Source organism: Syngnathus scovelli, chromosome 4 (genome assembly GCF_024217435.2).
Source record: "Syngnathus scovelli strain Florida chromosome 4, RoL_Ssco_1.2, whole genome shotgun sequence".
NCBI classification, from domain to species: Eukaryota; Metazoa; Chordata; class Actinopteri; order Syngnathiformes; family Syngnathidae; genus Syngnathus; species Syngnathus scovelli.
In genome coordinates, this window is record NC_090850.1 from 2,690,086 (window position 1) to 2,707,412 (window position 17,327).

At 44.2% G+C, this 17,327-nt stretch overlaps 1 protein-coding gene across 10 annotated transcripts in view; it reads right to left on the minus strand.

The window, feature by feature from the left end:
• The window catches only part of arnt2 (aryl-hydrocarbon receptor nuclear translocator 2), a 135,320-nt gene that overhangs the window by 76,904 nt on the left and 41,089 nt on the right, over window positions 1-17,327 (minus strand). For 8 of the 10 annotated variants that reach the window (XM_049717441.1, XM_049717438.1, XM_049717437.1 and 5 more), the window contains 5 exons: window positions 10,441-10,654; window positions 9,968-10,181; window positions 7,683-7,785; window positions 3,031-3,096; window positions 2,520-2,605 (listed from right to left, as the gene is read on the minus strand). In XM_049717441.1, the coding sequence (XP_049573398.1) occupies window positions 2,520-2,605; window positions 3,031-3,096; window positions 7,683-7,785; window positions 9,968-10,181; window positions 10,441-10,654 (683 nt within the window). The other 2 variants (XM_049717440.2, XM_049717444.2) reach the window with 2 other exon arrangements.

Below are 17,327 nucleotides of genomic sequence, written 5' to 3' on the forward strand. Positions count from 1 at the left end.
TTCAAAGCCACCCCCCTCCCCCATCTGGGGCTTTCTGACCATCTCACCGTTTTGCTTTTGCCCGCATACAGATAATTGGTAAAGGCATCCAGGCCGGTTCGGAGGCAGGTTCGAGTGTGGCCTGAGGGTGCCTCCGATGCACTTCGTGACTGCTTCGACACCACTGACTGGGACTTGTTTAAGCAGGCAGCCACCTACAACGATTGGACGGACATAGAGGAGTATACTGACTCTGTTACCTCTTACATCACGAAGTGCATCGATGATGTGACTTGCTCGAAATCCGTCGTCACTCGCTCGAACTGGAAGCCGTGGCTGACGGGGGCTGTCCTCAGACTGTTGAGGGCCAGGGACAAGGCTTTCAGAGCGGGGGATGAGGCTGGCTTGAGGACAGCGAGGGCCGACCTGTCCCGAGGCATCAAAGAAGCGAAGAAGGCGTTCTCGTGCAAGGTCTCCACCCACTTCAAGGACAGCAAGGACGCACGTAGCCTTTGGCGGGGCATTCAGACCATCACGGACTACAAGCCCGCGCCGAGGAGCCGTGAGGGCGACGTCCGTCTGCTGAACGATCTGAACCGCTTCTTTGCTCGCTTCGACGCCCAGAACAGCACTTGCCCGCTGAAGTCCACTCCCCCCCCACACGAGCAGCCCCTGCGCCTCTCTGCCGACGGTGTGAGGAGGGCGCTTGCCGCTATTGACACCCGTAAGGCGGCGGGCCCTGACAACATCCCGGGTCGAGCGCTGAAGGACTGCGCTGGGGAGCTGTCGGGTGTCTTCACGGACATCTTTAACGTTTCCCTGCAGCAGGCCATCGTCCCCTCGTGTTTCAAGGCTGCCACCATCGTTCCTGTGCCGAAGAAACCTGCACCGTCCTGCTTCAATGACTACCGCCCTGTGGCACTGACGCCCATCATCATGAAGTGCTTTGAGCGGCTGGTCATGGAGCACATCAAGTCCGTTCTCCCCCCCACCATTGACCCTTTCCAGTTTGCGTACCGTGCCAAGCGGTCCTCTGAGGATGCCATCTGCTCTGCCCTCCACTCGGCCCTCACCCACCTGGAGAGAAAGGACTCATATGTGAGGTTGCTGTTTGTGGACTTCAGCTCTGCCTTCAACACCATTGTGCCGCAGCGACTCATCCGCAAACTCGACAAGCTGGGCCTCAGTACCTCCCTCTGCAACTGGATACTGGACTTCCTCTGTCAGAGGCCTCAGGTGGTGCGTGTTGGCGACAAAATCTCCGCCAGCATCACGCTGAGCACGGGGGCCCCCCAGGGCTGCGTGCTCAGTCCATTGCTCTTCACCCTGGTGACGCATGACTGCACTGCGACCTACAGCGACAACCGCATAGTGAAGTTTGCTGACGACACGACTCTGGTGGGTCTCATCACGAATGGCGACGAGACTCGGTACAGGTCGGAAGTTGACCTTCTGACCACGTGGTGCAGGGACAACAACCTCCTGCTGAACGTCAATAAGACCAAGGAAATCATTGTTGACTTCCGGAAGGGTCACACAACACACCTGCCGCTGATCATTGACGGTGCTGTGGTGGAGAGGGTGAGCTGCAGCAAGTTCCTGGGGGTGCACATCAGTGAGGACCTCTCCTGGTCCGCAAACACCTCGTCACTGGCAAAGAAAGCTCAGCGCCGCCTGTACTTCCTGCGGAAGCTCAGGCGTGCATGTGCTCCTCAGGCAGTCCTGTCTACATTCTACCGTGGCACCATTGAGAGCGTCCTCACCAGTTGCATCGCTGTCTGGGGTGGTAACTGCACTGAACAGAACTTGAAGGCCCTGCAGCGCATAGTGAATACGGCTGGTAAGATTATTGGTGCTTCGCTCCCCTCCCTGAAAGACATTTACACCTCCCATCTCGCCCGCAAGGCAACCTCGATTGCCAGAGATGTGAGTCACCCGGCTCACTCTTTGTTTGACCTTCTGCCCTCTGGGAAGAGGTACAGGAGCCTGCGCTCCCGCACCACCAGACTCGCCAACAGCTTCTTTCTCCAGGCTGTTAGGGCCCTGAACTCGCTACCCCCTTCTGCGTAGCGTGCGGCACTGTTGCGCTATTTTCGGGAATGTCTGCTGTACGCGCACTTGCTCCTTTTTTTTCTGCTCCTCTTATTTATTTATTTATTGTTGTGTTATTTATTCATTATTTATTCAGCACACTTTTGTTATACTTGTTTACTTGTTTGTCTGTTGTGAGCCATGTCTTGTCACCGTGGGATAGGGGGGAACGAAATTTCGGTTTCTTTGTGTGTCTTTGGCATGTGGAGAAATTGACAATAAAGCTGACTTTGACTTTGACTTTGACACTTGTCAAATATGGAAACCGTGCATGTGATAGCAGATTGCTTCTTTAATCCAAGTTCTGATCAATGAGCACCTCGAATCCCACAGCCGCTTTCAATTGGATGGGGTCATAGTTTCTTTCTGGGTTTCACTCATGCAGCGGGATGAAGCATGGGGCAAGAGGGGACACAGAGTGGAGGGTGTATACTAAAGTATTTGTTTACCTGCAGGGGGCCAAGCTTTGATATAGCCAGTGCAATGAACCACAGAGTACTGAGCTTCTCCTTCTTTTGAAGGTCCGAGGCCATTCCTGTCAGTCAAAAACAAACACACCGCAGCATGTTAAGCACTGACACAAGTCTGTGGAGCTATGACAGTTTGTCATTTTTGAAAATCACTGTTAAAGTGCTTTTATTTTAGTTAAAAATCTACATAGCATTGGCTGTATTCAATTTGTAGAACACCAATGAAATATCACATCCAGGTTTCAACTGAATCTCTACTATTTATTCAAAAGAAGTCAGAGTATTGCATGAACTTATCACTCTCCAAAATCATAAATAGCAACTTCTGTACAGTGCCATGTTTTAAGTAAAAGACAGAGATACTATTCACTCATTCATCAACATTTCTAACTCTGTATCCTAATATGTGGTAAGCAAGAGAACATTTTTGATGGAAAGACAAGATGATGACAAAGATGATGGATGACGAACTTTAGTTAAGACCTATTACCTGTATCTCTTCCTCATATTAGACAGCCGATTTAGTGAAATGTGATCCAGGGGAGCACTGCCACACCTATAGACAGTACACAAAAGAAGAAATCTGTAACTCTGCAGCTGGAATTTTCATGATACCGGTTGCATAAACCAAGCTGTGCCAAGCTGCAAGTTCTCTGCAGTACTGCTTTTCCTTCAAGCTAAAGTTAAAACAGTGGCGAAAAATGACGAGTATCCATCAGAGTTTCCTGGTGACCATTGTCAAAATTAGTTGATGCAACAGTGAAAACAACAGTCTCATGGCTGAACATTACAAATGCCTGTCTGGATTCAATAATAGTTTCCCTGAATTGTTGGCTAGCAGATCAATCTGTGCTCTTCCCAGCCATGTTTATGTATGTGTCAGAGAAGTGTTTCCCTGATTGTTGCAGTCTCTCGCAGACGGTCTCAGAAGCATGTTGTTTGAATTATAAAGAGCCAGGAATAGCAACATGAAAGGAAAATGCCAATCCAACAAATTCCGAGCAACTTAGCACACAGTAGATGTCATGAAACTCACAGGACATTATGACAGATGTAGACAAAACAAAGAGGCCTCTGATGTTTCTGTATACTGTCCAAACCATAAAATGTTGGCAATATTCTACTTATAACATTTTGTTAACCTAACCTTGTGCACGTATGTAACCGATTTGACATGTTTGAGGGCTCATACTTGTTGAGTGTTAGAGGCTTTGGAGTAAAGATATGTTGTCTAAATGGTAGCAACAAACACAGACGATAGTTTATTATTAGAGTCAGACAGTCGCATAAAGGTTAACAAAGCTCTACAGCCGAGCAGCAAAGTACAGAATTTGCATATTTTTCCTGAGCTTAAGTGGTTTCACTCAAGGTATTCCCATTGTCAAAATATGCATATTTAAAAGGACACAAAAGTGAAGGTGTTTCATTTTTTACAGCCCAGTATTCAGAAAAATGAAAAAAGTTAGCATTTTCTATTTTATCCATGAGGAATAGGGCCACACCCCTCCCCTCCATGTCTTGGTTGATGACATCACGGAAGGAAGCGAGGTTGGCTTGTTGGAAAGATTATTGGAAAGATTGGGAGCACCTGGCTTCCAGCAAGGGTCCCGCCCTTCAACTGAGTGTGGCTGCTTAAAGCACCTTTTTCGGATAGGCGGCAGAGGTGGTACCCTATACGTGGACTTCAGGTGTAATCTAAGTCAAATGAGCCCTTAACAATTTCATGTGAATATATAACGACGTACAAACAATTCACCTTTCATAAAGCCTTTCGGGACGCATCATGTTTGCGTATGTTGGTGACTGGTGAAAGGAAATACAGACGTGACAAGGCACTTAAACTACAGAGAGGCTGCTCATTTCTTCCTCTTAAATCAGCCACGAAGAGGCTGATTCTTGTGATAAGTTGAAGTAGTCATAAGTAGAGATATCCATGTAAATTCTGGTGTCAATTAATAGCTGTTTTTGGACATTTTAAGCGATAGTCATTAGAATTAATTCCAATGGGATAATTGTGATCGCTTCCTTCCGTGACACAGTCAGGCTGATGTGTCAAATCAAACAGACTCCGCCCAAAAAGTGGCCTTTAGTAAGGCCGCCACCACTCTGTTCCAACATACTGCTAAATCACTTCTGGATTTTTTTTTCAGGGGGTAATGGTAATATTGACATAATTTTTTAATAGTCAATCACATAAGTGCGCATGTTGCGCTCGCTTTACTGTTCCTTTAAGGCACAGGTGTCAAACTCAAGGCCCGGGGGCCAGATACGGCCCGCCACATCATTTTATGTGGCCCACGAAGACAAATTGTGCATCAAATTCGTGTATCATTACTAGAATTGCAAATTGTCTTCACTTTTAATAATATCTTTTTTTTTAAATATTTGACCAGTTTTTAATCGTCTGATTTGAAAACGAGTTATTTGTCAGTTTGTTTTGTAGCTTTTACTGTATATAAGGAGGTGCTTATACATTTATTTGGGTTGACAGTCATAATGGCCCTCCGAAAGAAGCTATGACTCCAATGCGGCCTGCGAAAAAAATGAGTTTGACACCCCTGCTTTAAGGTAAGGTTGAGGCTATAAATCAAACTCAAGGCTCGTGTGCCAGTTGCGGCCTGCCACATCATTTTATGTGGAAAGCAAATTGGGCATTGACTTCATGTGTCAATACTAATATTGCAAATTGAATTCACTTTAGAAAATAGAGATATTGCTGGCAATTTTTGTTACTATTTATCCATCCATCTATCCATCCATCCATCCATCCATCCATGCATGCATTTTCTATACCACTTGTCCCCACGTGGGTCGTGGGCATGCTGGACGGGCAGTATGCGGGGGACACCCTGAACTGGTTGCCAGCCAATTGCAGGGCACACAGAGACGAACAACCATTCGCACTCGGACTCATAGCTAGGGGCAATTTGGAGTGCTCAATTGGCCTACCAAGCATTTTTTGGGGATGTGGGAGGAAACCGGAGTGCCCAGAGAAAACCCACGCACGGAGAACATGCAAACTCCACACAGGAAGGGCCGGAGGAGAAATCAAATTGAACCCGCGCCCTCCTAACTATGAGATGGACGTGCTAATCAGTTCGTCATCGAGCCGCCCGTTACTATTTATCTTTTTAAAATATTATATTAATTAATATACAATATATAATGTTTTACTAGCCTCTGCTTTCAAAAATACCGTATTTTTTGGACTATAAATCATGTTTTTTTTTCATAGTTTGGGTGGGGGGGCGACTTATACTCAGAAGTGACTTTTATGTGAAATTATTCACAAAATTTCAAAATTGAAGAATCCGCGATGTAGTGAAACCGTGACAAACGAACCGCGATGTAGCGAGGGATTACTGTAATCTGAACTGCAACTGCGGCGCATATGCGACGGTGTTTTACATAAAGGACAAATGATTCGATCATGGGATTTAATGACTTGGAGTGACAGAGATTCTTGATAAAATTGTTGTTTATAATTCTATGGGCCTGTGGAATATTTTGAAGCGCAACCGTCGTCAGCGGCGCGCACCCGGCATTGTTGACATAAAGGACAATTGATGGATTTAATGATTTGGAGTTACACAGATGGTTTGATAATATTATTGCTTATATAACAGTTATTTGATATATAATTTATATATCGTTATATGGGCCTGTGTAATAATTTGAAGTGCAACCGCCGTCAGCGGTGCGCACCCGGCATTGTTGACATAAAGGACGATCGATGGATTTAATGATTTGGAATGATACAGATGGTTTGATAAAGGTGTTATTTATGTTATAGTTATTTGAATAACTGTCAATGTTACATCAGGCCCGTTCTCAGCTCTTCGTTTGTGTTTATGTCACGTTAGCATACCTATCATTTCGCCTGTTGTTGTTCATTCGTCGAATAAATTTCCCCCAAAATGCGACTTATACTCCGGAGCGACTTATATATGTTTTTTTTCACTTTATTGTGCATTTTATGGCTAATGCGACGTATATTCCGGAGCGACTTTTAGTCCGAAAAAATACGGTAGTTATTTATCATTTTGTTGTAATTTCTTCATCGTCATAGTGGCACTCCGAAGGAAAGTGTGACTACGGTGCAGCCTGTGACAAAAAAATGTTGACACCCCTGCTCAAAATTCTCTGTGGGAGTGTCAGCTTTGCAACTGACACACAATCTTTCCAGGGTTCATTGCACTCTGTCAACTGGGTTAGGCTGCAGCACTCAATGATACAAATACAGGTAGACAACTTTATCAGAGGTCCTTTTTCAGTTTGAAAACAAAAATGAAAATGTACTTTGTCAAATTATATTTGTTGTATGGAAACCTCAACAAATGACGATTCACTGTCACGGCGGGATTAAAGTGGGTCTTTGATAGAAATACAGTGTAAAACAGTTTATGGTGTATATATTTTACAAGTTTGCGCCAATAATATTTTGTTGCATGCTGTTTTTTGTTGATTGCACATTGTCAGAGACCCTTTGAATCAAGGTACTAGAATCCAAATGTAAGGCGTCTGGCAAAACTGAAAAACGCCTTGAGTACATTAAAAAAAGAAGCAAACCGCTTAATGAATGCCACAAATTTTCCCAACCTTTATTATGCCCTTTATGAACCACTAAAAACGAAAGAGAGACAGAACAACTGTTACAATGAGCTTTTAGATTAGTTGAGTAGTGACCTGAAATATAAAACACTTTAATATAATATGGTAATCTGCGGGCGGCTCGGTGGAACGCTGGTTGGCACGACCACAGTTAAGAGGGTGTGGGTTTGATTTCTCCTCCGGCCCTCCCTGTGTGGAGTTTGCATGTTCTCCCCGGGCCCGCATGGGTTTTCTCCGGGCACTCCGGTTTCCTCCTCCATCCCAAAAACAAGCTTAGTAGGCCGAATGAGCACTTCAAATTGCCCATACGTAGGTGTGAGTGCGGATGGTTGTTGGTCTCTGTGTGCCCTGCGATTGGCTGGCAACTACTTCAGGGTATTCCCCTCCTACTGCTGGGATAGGCTCCAGCACGCCAGCAACCCCCGTTTGGACAAGCGGTACAGATAATAGATGGATGGATGGATGCTAATCTGCAGATGCTGAACCACAAGTATGCAGGGGACGACTATACAGTGGATATTAAATACAAACCTCATACGGCAGATGAAGGAGCGCCTGGAGCCCATACACATTCTCATGGAAGACTGTTGCCCTTCCTTTTTAACTGTTCCTGTCTTCAGGTCAAGAATCCGTCCTACGAGAGAGAGAGAGAGAGAGAGAGAGAGAGAGAGAGAGAGAGGGAGAGAGAGAGACAGAGTAAGAGAAAGAGAAAGAGAGAGAGAGAGAGAGAGAGAGAGAGAGAGAGAGAGAGAGAGAGAGAGAGAGAGAGAAGCTTCTTTTAGTTAAGTCAAAACAAGTACCATAGTTTCCAGACAAAAAGTTGCAGTTTTTTTCATAGTTTGGTGCGACTTATAATCAGGAGCGACTTATATGTAAAATTATTAACACAATATTGCTTGACCATTAACACATTACTTAGTAGATTCTTACTTACTAGTAGTTTATCACTTCACATGTAATTTTCACTTTAAACCGCATGAGAGCACTCTAGGCATGTGGAATAATTGGAACTGCAACTGACGATGAATCTGAATCCATCCACTGACTTCCGGAGTCAGCGGAGTGATACAGACGAAGATTTTGATAGATTTAATGATTTGGAGTGACATATATTGAAGCAGGGATGTATCATATGAGAAAAGTGAAAGATAAAAGACATGAGCGGCACAAACAGGATTCATTATCATTGGAAGAAGACTGATCCCTTCCAGATGGACAAGGAATTTGCACCATCTTGCAAATAAAAATTTGACTGGAGCTTTGCACGTGAGCGTGGTGGCATATTTTCTTGACCATGGCAAACATATAACAGCATATTACATCATTAAATATCTCTTGATCCTTTAAAGAAAACACTCCTGAAATTTGTTAAAACAAATGTTATATTTTAATTCACAGAATTGCATGAATAAGCCAGTCATCACAAAGAGGCATCTGTACATTCAAAAGTACACTTGCTCTGTATTTAACTTGTTGGTATTCACTCTTTATGAGTGAGTAAACTGCTAAACATGCCCTAATTTAAGGGTTTAGCATCAAAGAAGTTTCCAAATAAGCTTCCAAAATTCACTATTTCAGTTCCACTGAATTTATTGAGTAAAGTCGGGACTTAAAAGGCTATGTATGAGATTGGCATATGTGTGGGTATAATGTGTTTAGTTTTGTGTGTGTACTTTTTATCCTTCACAGTTCTTCACGGTCATTATTGTGTTACGTGGATTAGATGTCCCTGCTGGGTATTCAGTTTGCAGTCAGATCAACAGACTAACACAGTGATGCCCTCTAGTGTGCACATGGGCTTGATGATATTTTCAGTCTCCCTTGAGCCTTTTAACAAAATGTGACTAGACCACAGGCAACACCATGCACTGGCATAAGAAATAAACTATTACCATTAATCACTTGAGTTATTTAATTAGACGGTTAAGGAAAAAGATTATATAAGTTTATATAAGTCAAGTCGCAAACTGCATAGTAAAGTAAAAAAAAAATGCATAGAATTAGTTATGAGAGCTTATATACCGTAATTTCCGGACTATAAACCGCACCGGACTATAAACCGCACCAGCTAAAATTCAGGGATATTTTTGTTTTTTTTCTTACATAAGCCGCACCGGACTATAAGCCGCACGTGCACATGAGTTTTTTACAAAGAAACACAGTACACAGAAAGCCGTAAAAATCCATAAATACGCTGCGCCGCCATTTAAGCCTCAGGGTTCCAAGTAACGTTCTGAATAAAATGCATTAAAAGTTCACATTCATTACAACTTGTTTTTGGTGAGCAAAATGTCAGAAGTATTGAATTTAAATGCTGATTGATTGGGTTTTAATACAATGCAGATGGTCCAAACAGCGCCACTGCTTTGTGTAATCTCCGAGTCACATAGCAGAGTAAGAGACAGGGTTTAGAGCCCTTTGACGCAGGTCACCTAGCGTGCATTCCTACTAAAGCTCATAATAGCCACAAGCAACACAGCCAGAATAAGCAGCAGCCATAGTAGTGTTTCAAAATAGTATTTTGTTGTTTTTTTCTTCAAGATACCGCACGACAGTGGTCCACAGCCTTTTTACGAGTGTATAAAAGTGATCAAATCATCACAAAAATCAATTTTTTTTTCATATATAAGCCGCACCTGACTATAAGCCGCAGGGTTCAAAATTTTGGAAAAAAGTCGCGGCTTATAGTCCGGATATTACGGCATGTATAGCAATAGCGTTTCAAAGTGGCAGGGTCCTTTCTATAAATACATACATAGCTTATAATGCCAACTGACTACAGAATCTAACAAATGAATAAATACCAGCAGAACTACCTGTCATGGAGTTTTCGGAGGTACTGAGCTGTTCTCTCAGCTTGTCAACATCATCTGGGTGGACCTGTTCATAAAGAGTGCTGCCAAACCACTCAGACTGGGGGTGGTTCAACACTGGTGTCACAGAATCAGAGACATAGATCACGCGTCCCGTCTCTGCCGCCACCACAAACAGAAAGCCATCCGCTGCTTCCAAAATCAGATGCTTCAGTTCCTGTAGCCCAAGAAATAATTCACAAATATAAAAGACTAAAGACTGATTTAACTAATGAATCACAAAATCAAACAGGGGTGTCAGATAGTTGAGTTGGGATTGTCATCTCACGTATATAATATATGCAATTTACACAAAACAGGTTGTAGAAAGAGATGACAAAAAAATAATGTATATTTAATTTTTAGGAACTTTATTATAGTTGTTTCACACGTTTATATGTAAATGAATTAGTTACAAAGTCGCTCCTTGAAAGTACCTGTTCAGTAAGAAATGAGGGCTTATAGGCTCCATCAGTGGATGTGTTCCCAGTGCCTCGCATTGATTTCATATGAGAGACTGCCATTCGCAAAATGGTCAGTTTGTCAGGTTTACGGGCCAGAGCACTGCAGGTAGGGACCATGTCTGACAGCTCGGTGATGTACTGTGTCATTTTATTGCGTCTGCGCCTCTCAATTTCACTGTGGTTCTCTCTAAAATACAGACAAAGCAGTGACAAAACATAAAACGGGTTTCAGCTAATATACTGTACAATTTGAAAAAAAGTACAGTGAATCATACATCCTCTTTGATTAATATGTTACGTAACTGTATCTTCCATAATGAATAAAGACAGCAAAAAACATTTGGACCATTTGTATTGTACAAGAGGATGAAGGATGTACATGGATTTCCCATAATAATACATTTCATACACCAGAATACGTTTGCCAGAAGGCTCTGCTTTTTTGCAGGTGAAACTGGGGAAATGCAAAATGCTTCATGACTCTAGAAATAAAAAAATAAAAAAACTGAATTTTCAGAAGGACAATCAATGTCCAGTGATCCAGCCTTCCATTTTCTGCCCTCATTTACTTTATCACTTTCTTACCCTCACTAGGGTTGCAGGCAAATGAACTAGTCGCTGATCAATCACAGAACTATCTATAAGTCTTCTTTTTTAAGTGACACAGCCCAAAAAATAAATGTATGTCTCCTAGTAGATTATTTGTGAGGGACGAGGCAGAGCGACCATGTGCGGCACGGACTTTTATTGAGGAGAAGGGGAAAGGGAAGTGGATTGCTGGAATGCGGGGGTCGGACCACCAGCAGGCAGGACGTGCGAAGTTGTGGTTGGAGACGGGCGACCGTCTGGGGCATGCGGCGCCCGAACGCCACTGGCCAGTTGGATGGGCTAACGGGATCAAAGATAGTGCGCTGGCTGAAATAGAGTGCAGGCACAGGGAAACAAACGGACAGCAGAACGGGTAGCATACAGGCAAGACAACAGGTAGGGCAACTGAACGAACTGACAGCGTGTGACTGGAAGTCCAGAGTTTAAATCGTACTATTAACAAGCAGGGACAAGTGCAAATAATTGAGTGATTACGTGAGCGTGGCTGTCAACGACTGACAGAAGGAAATTTACTGGTTGGATGACAGATGGCACGGCCACGTGACATTATTAACATTAAATATCTCCCAATATTCACACATAATTAATTCTCCGTCTAGAAAAAATATTTTTTTCCAGAAATACGTACGTACTACAAATTCACAGTAGTACAACAGATAACAATCAAACCAATACAAAAATGACATTCATCGTTCTGATATTTCATATATCGTTCTTTCCGCACCATAAGGCGCACTTAAATGCCTTTAATTTTCTCAAAAATCGAAGGCACGCATAAGGTGCACCTTTTGTGTGGACCGAATTCCAAAATCTATAAATGTTGTGTGGCTGCCGCCACACAGGGACGTATAATATGTCAATGAAACAATCAGAGGACATTACGTTTTCCGTAGATTGGGGCAGTAAAACAATCAGAGGACTGTACGTAATACGTGGAGTACGTCTCTCCACCACCATTGATGAATATGATTGGGAGGTACAAAGCAAACAGCCTTAGGACACTTTAAAATGGCATCGACAAAGAGACATGCTTACAAGGCACAATTCAAACTTTCTGGAAAGCTGGAAACAATGCCGAAGAGCAAAGCGACAACGAGTTTGACTCCGAGGGGAGAACAAGAGGGTTTTATGGCGTTCTGGACTTTGGTGCGGAGAGATTAAGGGCGCTCGGACTGCTTCGTCATGGAGCGACGCCGGACTGGCCTGCTCTTCCTCCCCCGGTTGGACTGCGTCGTGAGCTCGGACCGCTCCGTCCTGGAGCATTGTTGGGATGCGTCGGCAGCGGGTCTGCGAGGCAGCGGGAGAGGGGCCAGCGCGGAGACATCGGGCCAGGCTTGCGGCCACCCCACCTCGCCCAGCCGTGCCTTCCATTCTACTGGCGTACGTTCGTTCGCGGGACGACAAGATGGGTTGCGTTCGCCTGATAAGATCCACGAACCGGACAGTGCGTGCCTGCTGTGTGCTCGTGTTCACAGTGGCCTGGTTGACTGTCATCTTTCCGGACTCTGCTGTGGATCGGGAGCGGCTAGCGTGCTATCACTCTTATTGTTCATCTTCTTGTTTTATTTTTCCTGTGTTGTTTACTTGTATGTGCGTTGTGAACTCTGTCTTGTTACCCTGGGATAGTGAGAAACGTAATTTCGATCGCTTTGTGTGTCTTGACATGCGGAGCTATTGACAATAAAGGAGACTTTGACTTTGACTTTGACTTTGAACTAGTGATGTTTAATGGCAAACTTGCCCAACTGTTTAAATCGGATACAGAAGATGAGGACTTTGAGGGATATGCGTATGAATATTGATTAACAATAACATGAGTTACAGTACAGACATGGTTAAATAGAATAAAGTACAACTGAACTCATACAACCGAACTCACTGCCTCAGTAAAGTTTTTTTTTTTTTAACCTTAAGTCATAGTGTGCATGCGCTCTATAATGCGGTGTGCCCTGTGTGTGGATTAAGTACAGAACCCCCCCCCCACACACACACACACACACACACACACACAATTGAGTCTGCGCCTTTTAAGCCGAAACGCCTTATGGTGCAGAAAATACGATATACGTAGTAGTACATCAACTATATATATTAGGGCTGTGCACTAACAAGTCGTAATCCGTTCATTTATCTGATTGGGTAGAACATATTAAGTAATCATTTAAAATTTGCTGACTCGGATACGATGGTGCCGTCACCAGAACTTTGGATTTGTTGTTAGTGCTACTCCTCTGACAGTTACAGACCAACTTGTCAAGGAAATGGACCTGAGGCGAAAACCTTTTTCCAACTAAGTAATCCTGCTTCCTACTAATGCAACGAGAAGGAGGATGACATTTAAGTGGCAAGTGACAGCGCACAATTTCATCATGTTGAGTTTCATCACACTCCGTGGCAATGACTCTTTTAATTACTTCACTGTCACGCATTTATAATTGCCATCAAAGGGAATAATTGCCATCAAAAGGAATTTGATCACCTGTTGGCGAGCGGAGACACAAATGCTCAGGTTAGCTTCGCACTAGCAGATAGGACAGGGGTGGGCAAACTTTTTGACTGGCGGGCCGAATTTGGTTCTAAATTTTGATTAGAAATTTGAAAGCTTTTTGAAAACAAATGCATTTATTAACAGCATTAAAAAAATATTTCACCAAAAAACTACTATCAGTGATTCTCATTAAATACGACACTGTTATTATGAATAATAGTTTCCATCACTTCAGCGCCTGCAAGTCAGATTTATGGAATATGTTTATCTAATGAGGCGAAATCACATAAAACGGCACACATTCTGACCAAATATATCATCTTGAAGAATCAGTGAAAGAATACTAAATAAAGTAATAAAGAAATCAATAGTATTGTTGGTCTCCCTTTTTTTGCTAGTGCATCATGGTCTGGAGTAAAATTTGTTGTGGTAATTCTTAGGATAGAGCCGAGGTGTCGGTCCATTAACCTAGAGCTGTGACAGGCTTTGTTGACGTTCATGTGGCGGAACGTCTGCTCACACACGTAGGTCGAGCCAAATTGTCCTCTTTTTTTTTTTTTAAACACTCGGCACTCAGTGTCCACCTTTCTTTTCTTCGGGGAACTCATTTTAGTGGAAGGATTCCAGGGGAAGGTTTGTGGGTGGCATTAACGTAAAACTGTATCTGAAAGCTCAGCGCGCGAATTACGAGAATGCTGACGTCACAGCTTACGCTCGAAATTCGGCACTGATGGAAATAGAGCGCGGAGTGCGCCGGGTTCGTACTACTTAGTACGTACATGCACTTGTGAGTGTGCACCGAGCTTTCTGACACAGCTTCCGGGAGTAAATGCGCGGGTGGGTGCTTCCCCATCTATTGGGGAAACATACTAATTGCAGGGAAAATGACCCCAAAAAAAGTTCAATAATACAATTTATTCAGGTTTGTCGGGCCGGATTAAACGGCCCCGTGGGCCGGATGTGGCCCGCGGGCCGTGGTTTGCCCATGTCTGAGCTAGGACAACGAGCGGATGGATTTAAAATTGGACCAAAACCATAACCAGTTCAGAAATGATTATTGATTGAAAGACCACATCTACCGTTGGCCAGTGTATGCGGAAGGATCAAAGAGATTAAAGTAAGTCATTTTAACCTAAAATCCATGCTGTCGACATAGATATCAATACATAGAACATTTATTGCTGTTTTGAAGAGGGAATCCTGCGATGTTTTTGTGTGTGAAAGCTCAGATTAATAATTAAATAATAATCAATAGCCTTAAATTCATATCTGTCCCGTCTCCACCCCGCCGTAACCCTGCCGGTTGACGTGTGCCCACACGTTAGCAGCTGCCACGATTCCCTCTTGCGATGTCACTCTACGTTCAGCGAGTGAGCTGTTCTCTGCTGCGTGCGGCTACGCCCCCCGTCATGATTCTGCTCTTCATCCGCGAGTCGATTACTCTTCCAACTCGCGCACAGCTAGCTGCTGCGCCTCCCACGCGTGTCCACAGCCACGTCTGCATTGACGCACATTGCTCATAGCCACGCCCCGCGATAATCAGCGCCCATCGCCACCTGTCTCTCGTTACCTGCTCATCTGGGCGTGTATTTTAAACGCTGTTCTCCCGTCACTCCTAGGTAGTTCGTCTGGCTTGCTACTTGTCTATGTTGTGACTCATTCCTGCTCACTGGCAATTTCACCAAACTGACTCCTGTCGACCTTGTTTTCCTGCTTGACCGACCCATTCATGAACACTGCCAGGCCTGACCTATTGCCTGATCCTGAAAATGTCTCTGCCTTACGCCTTGCCTGCCTGTTTGATTGTTCTGCTCCGAACTCTGTCTGGCCTGACCTTCTTCCTGTCGACCACGAGCTTGCCTGCCCTTGCTTGCCCTGTCTGCCTCGAGGACGCACACCGACGCAACGCCTGGTTTCCTACCTGCCCGTCTGCCTGCCTGTCTGCTCTCCTCCCGCGAGCTTCCAGTCGTGCCCCGGCAACTGTCGTCTGTCATCCGCTGCTGCGACGCTACTTCTTTGCTGCACCTGCTCTGGCGGCATTCCAGCATTCCACTTCCCCTTTCCTCTCATTCAAATAAAGTTCGTGCTGCACGTGGTCGCCCAGCCTGATTCGTTACACATATCATGGTATTAATTAAATAATTTGTTCCTGACAGCTATAGTGAGTGTAAAAGTGTAAAGTCATAAAAGGAGCATTGCTGATTCGGTTATTTAAATGTAAAAAGGTAAATATTTTCCATTTAAATGGTCAGGAAGTGAATAGCTCTATATACGTGTATGTAATCACATGCATGGAAAGGACCATTTATCGAGTCAAAAAAAGTCAATAAAGTAATTATCATTACAGGCCTATTTATAACTTTAGTAATATTGGAAATTTTATTTGTACCAGTAGATGAAATAATGAAACTTGTGATAAAAAGGTTGCATGCCCCTTTGATCCAATATCCATGACACGCTCGCCTTTCAAAATTTATTTTTCTAACATGATTATTGCCTATGTCCTATTTCTGTAGCAACGTGTGTTTTCCTTGACTTGTGCATGGACAAATTGGCACGAAACAACGCACATATTGATGCAGTTAACACATGCACACCCACGCATGCAAACAAAGACTTGTGATGTAGCCTAAAACTAAAGCTGTTTAAGTGCATAAGTGGTTTAAGTGAAATACTATCCATCTATCCATTATCTGTACTGCTTGACCCCACGGGGGTAGCAGGCGTGCTGGACCTATCCTGGCAGTCATCGGGCAGTAGGCGGGGGACATCCTGAACCGGTTGCCAGCCAATCGCAGGGCACACAGAGACGAACAACCATCTCATTCATTCATTCAATAACAAGATAAGCCTAGGCTTCTTCCTACTCCTTTTCGAACAGTGTTTCGACAAAAAAAAAAACACACAACAAACAATATTGTTTGTTGTGTTTTTTGTTGTTTGTTTTTTATTGTTTTTATTCTTTAAATCATGTTCGAAATAAAGATTCACTCATTCATTCATTCATTTATTCAATAACTTCCCGTGAGAGCCATACCATTTTAAAAAAACGATAAGCTAGATACAATTAAATGCATGTATTTTAATTAAGACCAACAATTTTTTGAGTGTACTAATGTATTATTTTTAATAACGTCACCAAAAGAGCCATATCTGGCTCACGAGCCATGGGAGTTTTCATCGAATGTTACGTCTGTCACTCGCGCGAACTGGAAGCCGTGACTGACGGGGGCTGTCCTCAGACTGTTGAGGGCCAGGGACAAGGCTTTCAGAGCGGGGGATGAGGCTGGCTTGAGGACAGCGAGGGCCAACCTGTCCTGAGGCATCAAAGAAGCGAAGAAGGCGTTCTCGTGCAAGGTCTCCACCCACTTCAAGGACAGCAAGGACGCACGTAGCCTTTGGCGGGGCATTCAGACCATCACGGACTACAAGCCCGCGCTGAGGAGCTGTGAGGGCGACGTCCGTCTGCTGAACGATCTGAACCGCTTCTTTGCTCGCTTTGACGCCCAGAACAGCACTTGCCCGCTGAAGACCACTCCCCCCCCCCCCACACGAGCAGCCCCTGCGCCTCTCTGCCGACGGTGTGAGGAGGGCGCTTGCCGCTATTGACACCCGTAAGGCGGGCCTGACAACATCCCGGGTCGAGCGCTGAAGGACTGCGCTGGGGAGCTGTCGGGTGTCTTCACGGACATCTTTAACGTTTCCCTGCAGCAGGCCATCGTCCCCTCGTGTTTCAAGGCTGCCACCATCGTTCCTGTGCCGA